This window comes from Lemur catta, chromosome 7 (assembly GCF_020740605.2).
Source record: "Lemur catta isolate mLemCat1 chromosome 7, mLemCat1.pri, whole genome shotgun sequence".
In the NCBI taxonomy this organism is placed as follows: Eukaryota; Metazoa; Chordata; class Mammalia; order Primates; family Lemuridae; genus Lemur; species Lemur catta.
Window position 1 is genome coordinate 61,079,448 of NC_059134.1, and position 11,143 is coordinate 61,090,590.

Here is an 11,143-nt window from a genome sequence, read left to right on the forward strand (position 1 = left end):
CCTTGGTGTCATGTCTGCTGGAGCCACTAAGTCTTTTGGGACTGTAGAAGAGTCACAGATGAGAAAATACAGGTCCTACCCTAGATGACACATTCTATGTGGGGAGAAAAGTGCCTCTGAAAAGAGAATAAGAAAAAAGAAAGCTAAAGGACTGAAGTTTGGTCTGCTTACATTGTGCGGAGCACTTTACTAACCCAAGTTAAAAGAAACAAAGAAAAAAAGTTTGCAACCTGAGATGAAAACAAAATTTCAATGTACAATGTCAGCCTAATTCCCAAAACAATAAACCTTGAATATTTCCTGTACACCTGGACTCTCTAACAAAATAATTGTGTTTCTGATTTTGTAAGGCTGATATCTAAAAATAAATTATGGCCTTGTGACTATGATGATCATAATCTACCATAAGCACATCAATGTAAACCTGATAATCTTGGTGATTTTTGTGTTATTTTTCTCCATTTATATGTATGTCAGGTTTTGTATTTTGTGAGGCTTGTCTTCTGAAGATTGACAGCTTAACATTCTGTTCAAATAAGTCTGTATTTCTGTTTTTTTACTATTTGATCCAGCAATCCCATTATCGGGCATCTACCCAAAAGAACAAAAGACATTCTATAACAAAGACATCTGCACCTGAATGTTTATAGCAGTACAATTCACAATTGCAAAGATGTGGAAACAACCCAAGTGCCCATCAATACATGAGTGGATTAATAAAATGTGGTATATGTATACCATGGAGTACTACTCAGCTATAAGAAATAATGGTGATATAACACCTCTTGTATATTCCTGGATAGAGCTGGAACCCATTCTACTAAGTGAAGTATCCCAAGAATGGAAAAATAAGCACCACATGTACTCACCATCAAATTGGTTTCATTGATCATCACCTAATAGCACATTTAGGAATAATATCAATAGGGAGTTGGGCAAATGTGGGTAGGGGGAGGGGATGGGTGTATACATACATAATGAGTGCGATGCGCACAGTCTAGGGCATGGACATGCTTGAAGCTCTGATTTGGGGGGAAATGGGGGCAAGGGAAATATACATAACCTAAACTTTTGTACCCCCATAATATGCTGAAATTAGAAAAAATGCTTATTTCTCAAATCTTCCTCTGACACATCATCAAACATCAGATTAAAAATATCAGGAAGTGCTGAGAAAAAATAATCGAGAGAATACCAGCAAGTATATATAGAGACCGAGAGAGGGGAAGCTTTGTGTAGGCTTTAACTGCTCAGGTTGAGTGAAAAGGGCCTTCCAGCCTCGCAAAGTCTCAGAAATGACTTCGGCAGCATCTCCATTGGAATTCCTTTGCCTCTTTTGATAATATCCACTCAGAAGTGGGGGGCCTTGGAATCATACCTACTTCAGTAAACACTGAAGCAGCAATAGAGGGTCAATATCCTCATCAAACCCACACTACTTGTATATACATACTCCTATGTATACACACAGATATGCAACCTCACACTTTCAGGTATGTAGCTAGGCATGTGCCTTCACAAAACATGTGTATTAAATGACCTTTCACTCAAAGCATGATGGTAGAACACTAATTACACATACTCAAAGTAAATGATTATACTTTCACATATACACTTGCTTATACAAACACACACTCAAATTCAAATGCAAATGCATCTCATCCTTTATGCATGTGTTTATTAATATAGGTCTCTGATATACACATCAATTTACATGACATATCAAGATGCTTTTATAGTGCACAAAATATCCTTTCTATTGTAAATATGCATACTGTGACTAATAAAAATACGTGCATGCAGATGAACCCACACTCATGTAATTTCAGCAACACACCTTGCACAAGGTTTCAAATCCTCTGCCTTCCCATTTGTGCCTACAGAGGAGAAAGGCAAGTTAGGGGTTAATGCTTCCAGCTTTAGTCTCCAGTCTCAGAGGAAGCCAGTGTGCATATGGGGCAGTGGGCCTTAGGGGAGTGAGAGCACTAATGCTCTGGGAGGGAAAGGCTAGACAATCCTTTAAATAGGCCCTGATCTGAAGCTTCTGCTAAAGGCTGAATTTCAGGAGCTTGTTAGAACTGCTTATGGTCATGCTCTGCTTGGTCCAACATAGAGAAGAGTGCAGGGTGAGTGATTTACTGTGTCGGAGTCACCTCTTCCCTTCCCAGAGCAGTAGGACTCAGAGGCTGCGAGAAACAGGAAGGCCAGGCAGGCAATGCACTCTGCAGAATGGCCTGACTCACTGGGAGCTTCAGGGTCCTGGGATCTAGGACCATGGAGCTTGGTTCTGAGATAGGGAGAAGACTCAGTGCTCCAGGTGTGTGGTCCAGGAGACCTTACTGAGGTAAGAAGACTGCCTCCACTCACAACAGCTCTGTGAAGGAAGTTGGCACTGAACCTCACCCTGCCCCAGCAGTATTGCTCTACCCTTATTTTCAGATACCCCATCATGAGAAAGGAGCGTCCGAATTTCCCTGAAACTATTCCTCAGTAAGATATCAACCTTTTTTATTTTTTATCCCTTCACTGGCTTGAGCAACACAACTGACTGATGGACTTATTAGCTATTTCCACATAATAGGTGGAATGACTGAGGTTCCAAAAGAGCCAATAAGTAGCATTGCTCGACTCAAACACATCCTCACAGATAAGAGCTGAGCTCTCTTCAGTGGGAGAACATGGTTTTTAGAAATATTTTTCTGAACCAAAATTAAGCACTGGTTTTACAACTTTGATTTTATTTTGGGGAAAAGACAAACTGAATCTAAAGTTAAAAGTTTGATTACCCTAGTTATAATGTTTAAAAAGGACATGACAACTTCAGCTTTTAGTATGCTTTATGCTCACAAGAGTTTTAGCCTGTGAAATAATAAAAAATAACATATTTAGTAGCAGTTTGGGGAGGAAGGAGTATTGGGCAAGAAGGGAAATTATATTGTTCTTTTTCCTGCCTTTTAGAGAATCCTACCTACATAATAGCTACAGGTTTGCTCAAAACAAGTACTGCTTCCTTGAGTATGGTGAAAATTCAAAAACACAGTTTATCTGGGCTCCAGGGGCTCTGCTCTATCCCTTTCTGCCTGGAAAAGAAGGAAAAAGAAGAACAATGTACATTGGCACTACAATGGCTAAAGTGACTACTTGCAACAGAGACTATATGACCTACAATTCCTCAAATTTTTATGATCTGACTTTTTACAGAAAATAGTTTGCTAACCCCTAATCTAGGAGAAGATTACAATAAAGATAATACATTTAGTTGCAGGTATACAACTGGGCACTCAGTTATTTTCCAGCCCCAAACCTCATAGTAATGAATTTAAAGTCAAAGATAACTCAACATCTACACATAAACTTCTCTACTGGCTTCCTACCCTGAGAAGTTACCCAAGGAGCTTAACAGAAGCATAAAAAGACCTGTGGGAAAGTTTGAAAAAATGAGTTGTTAGTTATAAAGAATACAGGGGCAGGAATTACTGTGATATTATTTGTCAAGATAGTTTTCCCTTAGCAGAGTCTACTTTCAAGAGAAGTATTGATTCTTGAAAAACAATTACACTTGTGGCTAGTATGATGTACCCCGTTTTGATGACATAAATATGAATAAAGAATGAAGAGTTCCATCATTTACTGCTGCAAAATTTTATTTATAAATACAGTTGAAGTCATTCCAGTTTATCGTTAAATCCAGTGAGTGGCCTTATTACCTAATTGTCCCATTTAAAAGACTTATAAATAATAATGACACTTGCTTTGATTGTTGTCACCTGCAGAGAGTAGATTACCTTCCAAACAGAGAATATATTAGCCACATTATGGTGTTGCCTTCAGGGAACATTTCTTCTCATCCTGTGTCCTTCATCCTGCTTGGAATGCCAGGACTACAGAGTGCCCAATTTTGGATTGCCTTTCCTCTCTGTGCCATGTATATTGTGGCTATACTTGGGAATATAACTCTCCTTCATATAATCCGAATTGACCATACCTTGCATGAACCCATGTACCTCTTTTTAGCCATGCTGGCAATCACTGACCTGGTCCTCTCCTCCTCCACCCAGCCTAAGATGTTGGCCATATTCTGGTTCCATGCCCATGAGATCGAATATCATGCCTGCCTCATCCAGGTGTTCTTCATCCATACCTTTTCTTCAGTGGAGTCTGGGGTTCTCATGGCCATGGCCTTGGACCGCTATGTGGCTATCTGCTTCCCACTCCAACACTCCAGCATCCTGACCCTATCAGTAGTGGTCAAACTGGGGGTCCTCGTGCTGACGAGAGGGCTGCTCTGGGTCAGCCCTTTCTGCTTCATGGTCTCCAGGATGCCCTTCTGTGACAACCAGGTCATTCCCCAGTCATACTGTGAGCACATGTCTGTGCTGAAGTTGGTGTGTGCCGACACTAGAGTGAATCGTGGGTATGGGCTCTTTGTGGCCTTCTCTGTTGTTGGCTTTGATATGACTATCATCAGCATATCTTATGTGATGATTTTGAGAGCTGTGCTTCGATTGCCCTCAGGTGAAGCCTCCCTCAAGGCTTTTGGCACCTGTGCCTCCCATATCTGTGTTATCTTGGCTTTTTATATCCCAGCCCTTTTTACTTTTCTCACTCATCGTTTTGGCCACCATGTGCCCCAGGTGGTACACATCATGGTTGCTAATCTCTATGTCCTGGTGCCTCCCATGCTCAACCCCATCATCTACGGAGTTAGAACCAAACAGATCAGGGGCAGGGTTGTCCAAGGATGTTGTGGAAAAGACCCCTGAGCCAAGGATCACAGCATCACCACCACTGCTATTGCCCCTCTAATCTGGAGATGTAAATGAGTTTGACAAACCATTACATGTCATCACAAAGCCAACTTATAAACCACTGGTGCAGGGGTAAGAGGAACCATTTTTAGGATACCCAGAAGAGAAGGTCTCTGAGAGTTGTGATGGATAATAACTTAGTTGATCTATGTTCATCATTACAAGAAAGCAATAAAAATATTTTTACCTATTAAATCAATGAGTATTTTAAAAGAACGTCATCTTCCACAAATAATTAATGTAAAAAATAGCACAAAATATTATTTTTACATCATTGGTATCAGTATGAGTTGGTAGACTTTGTTTAAAAGAAATTTAGAAATTTGCATGGAATAGTTAAAAAGCATTTATATTTTTCCCATTGGAGAATCCACATAGAAGTCAAATTTTAGAAGCCAAAAATATGTATAATGTCATACATAAAATCATTATTTATAAAAACACAACAAAAAACATTTATATATTTTACTATATAACACCAGAAGCAGCAATGGGCAAATGAATATCAGGTGCCATTTATCTACTGTATTTGCAATAAGTATCTGAAGATGAGAAAAATGGTGAAGGTATTATTAAATAAAAAAGAATAACAATTGCTTGTAAGGTTTGATGCAATTCTAAAGCAGAGCACATATACATATAAAGAGATTGAGAAAACATATACAAATTTTAGTAATAGCTACTTGGAGTAGGTTGGCCTTGTGATATTTTCATTTTGTTTTTGATACCTGTTTAGTGTATTTTTAAAAAATATTCTGGATTGAGGAAGTTTTAGTATGAGAAAAAAGTATTTAAATAACAATGGATGCAAACAGGAGAAGTTAATGCAGTGCCAAAACCAAGGGTAGTGAGTGGGCAGTCTGAGAGGATTAGGGAGGAGATGAAGGTCCACAGAAGCTTGAAAATTTAGATGTAAAACTGCTGCCAGACCACAGCTTCGAGAGACTGTTATCAATGGGGACCAGGTGGGCTGAAGTTTTGGTCTCTCTTCTCCAAAATTTGCTGATTCACTGAAGACAATGAATTTCAGAATAAAGTTTTTGGAAAAGAATGAGGAAGAAGATTCTCATCTGAAGATAATATATTGTATTTTAATCGTATATTTTATCAGTGCTTTTCTTTTGAATTAAAATTTTAAGCTGCTTTTAAAACCATGTTTTCTATCATATCATTGCACTTGAATTGATAACCTATTCACTGCTTTTTTTTTTTTTTTTTACCAAAGCCAATTGTGAAGAAGATTCTAGAATTCAGGGTCATTTATATTACTAAAACCAACATTAGATAAAGGCTCCTTGAGAGGAATTAGGAACACGTTTGCTTTCTCCAGAAGAAACAAATTATTGGAGCCTGAAAATGCCCCAAGGAAAGAAAGGGTAATTTTTTTTTTTTTCTTTTTATGAGACAGAGTCTCACTCTGTTGCCCTGAGTAGAGTGCCCTGGAATCAGCCTAGCTCACAAGCAACCTCAAACTCCTGCGCTCAAGCAATCCTCCTGCCTCAGCCTCCTGAATAGCTTGGACCACAGGTACAACACATGACACCTGGCTAATTTTCCTATTTTTAGTAGAGACGGGTCTTACTCTTGCTGAGGCTGGTCTTGAACTCCTGAGCTCAAGGATCCTCCAGCCTTGGCCTCCCAGAGTGCTAGGATTACAGGTGTGAGCCACTGCATCCGGCCAGAATGGGTGTTTTGAAGAAGGATTTTTATTCTTCCCAAATTTCAGAGTTCAAGGGACCACAATCAGCAAATTATCAGCCAATTAGTTAATCAATGTGATATTCTTTCTTTCTGTTTTTAAAATTAGCTTTATTAGTGTATAACTTGCAACAATAAAATGCAAGATTTTAATACACAGTTTGATGAGTTTTAATGTCTATGCAGTCAACAGCTCCTCAATCAAGATAAAGAATGTTTCCATCACGTCAAAAACATTCATCCTGCCCTTCTGTAGTCAATCAGCTCCCCTCCACCACAACCAGGAAACCCTGATCTGATATTTTTCACTATACACTGATTTTGATGGCCTTAGAGTTATATACAAATAGAAGAATAATGATATATTATTTTGAGTCTGTCACATTTTGTTGACTATAATGCTTCACCCATGCTGTTGTGTGTATTAGTAATATATTTCCTATTTTTTCTGAGTGGCATATTCTATGTTTTCAACATCCCTCCCCTGGTATATTGATTCCTCTCTCCATTGCTCCAGCCCTTCTAGTCTTATACTTTCATGTGCACCAACCTCTTGCCTGCCTTAGAGCTTTGCTCTCACCCCTCTGTCTTCTCCAGTGGTTCTTCTGCAGGAGAAGAAGATGGCTCCCTGTCATCATCCCCCAGGTCTCAACAAATGCCATCTTCCCAGGGAGATGTTTGTTAATCTACCTGTCTTAACTAGATCCTGAGCCACATATTTGTTCCATCAATTCAAATATTTTGTTCCTTCCCAATCAGCACAATATATAATTATTAATATTTTATTACTTCTTTATCATCTGTCTCTATAACTTAAGTATAACTTCCATGAAAGTGTAGTGTAGTTGTTCACTCATCTGTCCTAAAACCTAGCACACAACCACAAAAACAAAGCCACATAGGGAATGAATAAACTTGAAAGTTTACTATGTTTGATATCATTGTTGCAACAATTCTAATACTGTCCAAAAGATGGCATGTGCAGGTCCATTTTTGCTTCATTCCTCCAAAACTGAATACAGTACCAGACTACTCAGTCCCGAGCACTCCTTTCGTTATCCCCACAAAGTTGAAATTCTGAAGGATGTCATGAAATAAAATAAATTTGTTATACAAATAGCAAATTGTCTCTCACTTCTTTTTACAAAAATTAGAATATTTGTAGCATTTTAAATTTCTATTTAAGCAATGTATTAAGCAATTACTCTTTACCCAGCATTCTGCTAGGGGATGGAGGATATTAATAGAATAAGGAACAATAGAAACTGAGAAGCAGAGCATCTAATTTGCATGATTGTCACTCAAAACCAAAATACTGAATACGTATAATTCCAGCCCCAGTATAGAAACTAATTATTGAAACTGGGCAGCTCTGTCATGATTGTAAGCAACCTTAAGTATTCTGTATTAATGAAAATAGGTGACTCTCCTCATTTCTTGGAGAATCCTTGTGTCCATGAAATCAAATATGTGACTAAACTCAAATGTGCCCACAGTCATGTACAGAAGCTATCCAGTGAGCACTTTGAGTGAGGGACTTGATTTCCCTTTTGTAGATGGGCAGAGTCATCATAGTGTCTCTCTTCCCTCAAGCAGCTCTAACCTATAATCACACAGACTACGAGATGGCCAGACAGGATCTTAGCAAAGGCAGCCCTTTGCTAAGTCAGTTTCTTGTGATTATTAAATGTTAATCAGAGCCAAGCTCTGATCTCAGGACTCATTTCAAGAGTACTTTCAAAAGGGAACTCCTTCTTCAGTATGGTCTATTCTGCACAGAGCCAAACATAGTGTTATTAGTATGCTAACATTTAATATTTAAAACAACAGCATTTTCTGATCAATTAATGTGTACCCAGTGCACTGCTTAATGCCTGGGAGAAAGAGATAGAAGTCCACAGTGCTTCTTTAGAACCCCGTCCTGTTCTCCCACAGTACCTGCTCCATTCTGCTCTCAACATTCACACTCCATCCTTTGCACCCTGATGTCCTGGCTCTGAGTCTGCCCCCGTGCTTTACTCTCCAGGAGGAGAAATGGTGCTTTACTTACCTCAGATCTCAGAAATACTAACACAGAGCAGGCATCAATAAGCATGTGGAAATCAGTATCTTTCTATCCAATGGAGATCACAGTCATGCCCATTAACAACTGAAATACATGCTTTCAGTACTCCTGTTGTTGACTATTGTGGGCATTTGTGCTGTGTGCCCAGGCCTGTGGTCCAGACCTCCCCTAGAAGATGATGAGGCTGAAGGCTGCAGGCACGTGAGCTCCTGTTTCCCCACCCTGTTGTGGCCCATTTTAATGCTCACTCTCAGTCTCCTAACCTGAAGTCTCTGGCTAACCCTGCTCTGTCTTCCGAGGCCAGGGCTGCCGAGGAAAGACAGGCCCAGGGGACGTGGTGCCTGACTGTGCAGACCAGTGTCCTTCCCTCACCCACCCCGAAGCCAGATGAAGCTGCACTCTCAGTCTTTGAATTCCAGTTCTCAGCATGTCTATCTTAAGTATAGATCACCATGGGAAAGATTTGGGATTCTCTAGTTTTTAGAAGTCCTTCAATTGCCAGCCCTAATATTTCCTGTAGGTCTTTGCAACACTGCATTTTGGTATATGTAGGTAGATGTGATCATCCAATTACGTTACAGAGATGAGGAAACAGAAACAGAAGAATATAAGTAACGACTTTGGGTTTATTTCTGAGCCAGAAAGTAGAAAAGAGGCAGAAAGAAGAAAAACAATAAGCAAACAAATCAACAAAAAGCAGAGCTTCTAGGTGGTAATTGTTTTTTTCTAAGAAATCAGCTAGAAGTCTTAGAGACACTTATAATTATGGCTGTGTTTTACCTAATTTGGAGATGAAATTTACATTGTAATCCAAATTAAAGATGCCCCTAAAGTTGTACAAAACTGCACCTCAAGGAGAGTTTAGATGTAAATTTTATTTGTGCCAATTTCTGCTTCTTGAATGTGCCAGCTCCCCTGAAACCTAATTGTTCGAAAAGAGGACCGAGGTCTAGAGGAAGCAGATAGGGACAGGATACCTCTCACCACATTTCCCCATTTTAATTGGCTTCCTGATTGAGTAGAAAGGGCTTAGTGGATGTTCTAAAGCAGAGGTTGCAACAGCAGTTCTCTCACCATTAGAAACAGAGCAGTCACAGCACAGTCACAGCTGCACATGGGCTGGACTTTAGGAGGGAAGGTCTGTTGGAGTAAATGTTGCTCAGGAAAAGGAGTAGAGAAATATGTGTGGTAACAGACTCTGAACCAACTGGAGTAGTGGCTTGAATTACCAACAAAACTTCTTTTTAAAGCTAGTTTTATTTGGTCCAAATGGCACAGGATCACTTGAGCCCAGGAGTTTGAGGTTGCAGTGAGCTATGATGACACCACTGCACTTTACTCAGAGTGACCGAGCAAGACTCTGTCTCAAAAAAAAAAAAAAAAAAAAGGAAAAGAAAAAAGAAAAAAAATGTTGTTGAGAGAATTTACTGATACAACCTATACCAGTGAATTGCTAGCATTTTCAGTTAGTATTAACAAGGTAAATAATATTATTAATACAACGATGTAAAATCTGCTTGCATTGTTGTTTGTTTGCATGTTTCTTTACAGAGGAATATTTCAAAGATTGATCAGGAAAGTGCTGCAATTTTTTCTGTATTCTCACAGTGTAGCATCTTGACTGGCATTTCATCTGTGTCCAATGTCTATTTATTGAATGAATAAATAATCACCCTAGCAACTTGGTTACATATGATTATCACAATTCTTAAAGCAGATATATCCTCAGTGCAAAAGCACATTGCATTTGACGTATTCACTCCACACCTACATACACGACATTTTTAAACCTCTTTCCTGTGCTGAGAATTTTCAGTTGCCTTATACAAGCCCAGGAGTAATTTTATTCGGTAAAATTTTACTGGATCCTGTAGTACATGGGAAAATTGATGTCACTTGTGTTGGGTCAAAAGTACAAATGCAAAATACCTATTAGTCTCCTAAGTATGTGGTAGAAAATTAGAAGTCTGATGAATCTATAAAGGAGTGGTACCACTTAAAAGGTATGGATCAAGGAACCACAGCTGTGCCTGCTTTAATTTCAGAGTCGATATCCTTCACCCAATGAATACCTAAACATAAGCTAAATATTGTTGATCTTATAACAGTTTTCTTTCCTCTATTTGAAGAAAAAAATATATTCAGATAGCCTGTCCTTTGGCAGGCAGTGCTAAAGGGCTTCTTGAATCCTTCTTACTGTAATTAGTATTTAATTAATAACTAAGGAAAATATTATTTAATATTATAAGAGTAAACATTCATAAGTATTATCTGGATAAACAGGTGATAGATAATTTTTTCTCACTGATGCTCACCTCCAGTTTCAAAGAAGCATATAATATTACTTAATTAGGTTAGATATTGTTTACCAGACACCGAATTCATACATTCCAAAATAAAGTATATACAGAACAAGAATAACCTGTTTTGTATCTTCACCCACAAACTTTGTCTACCCTTGCATTTTTCCAGATGTGTAGTTTGACTGCATTGTAACTGCTGCAAATTGAAACATTAATATTAGTTCTTCCAGTGGCTACTTATTCTGCATCTTACATGTGATTCCATTCCA

At 38.7% G+C, this 11,143-nt stretch overlaps 1 protein-coding gene across 1 annotated transcript; it reads left to right on the forward strand.

The window, feature by feature from the left end:
• The first annotated feature begins 3,809 nt into the window (after nucleotides 1–3,809).
• On the forward strand, nucleotides 3,810–4,763 carry LOC123641558 (olfactory receptor 52R1-like). The gene has a single exon (XM_045556433.1). It carries the CDS (start codon nucleotides 3,816–3,818, stop codon nucleotides 4,761–4,763), a length of 948 nt encoding a protein of 315 aa, XP_045412389.1. The 5' UTR covers nucleotides 3,810–3,815.
• The last annotated feature ends 6,380 nt before the right edge of the window (nucleotides 4,764–11,143 follow it).

Coding starts and splice junctions, on each gene's coding strand:
- LOC123641558 (XM_045556433.1), top strand. CDS start 3,816: ATGGTGTTGCCTTCAGGGAACATTTCTTCTCATCCTGTGTCCTTCATC.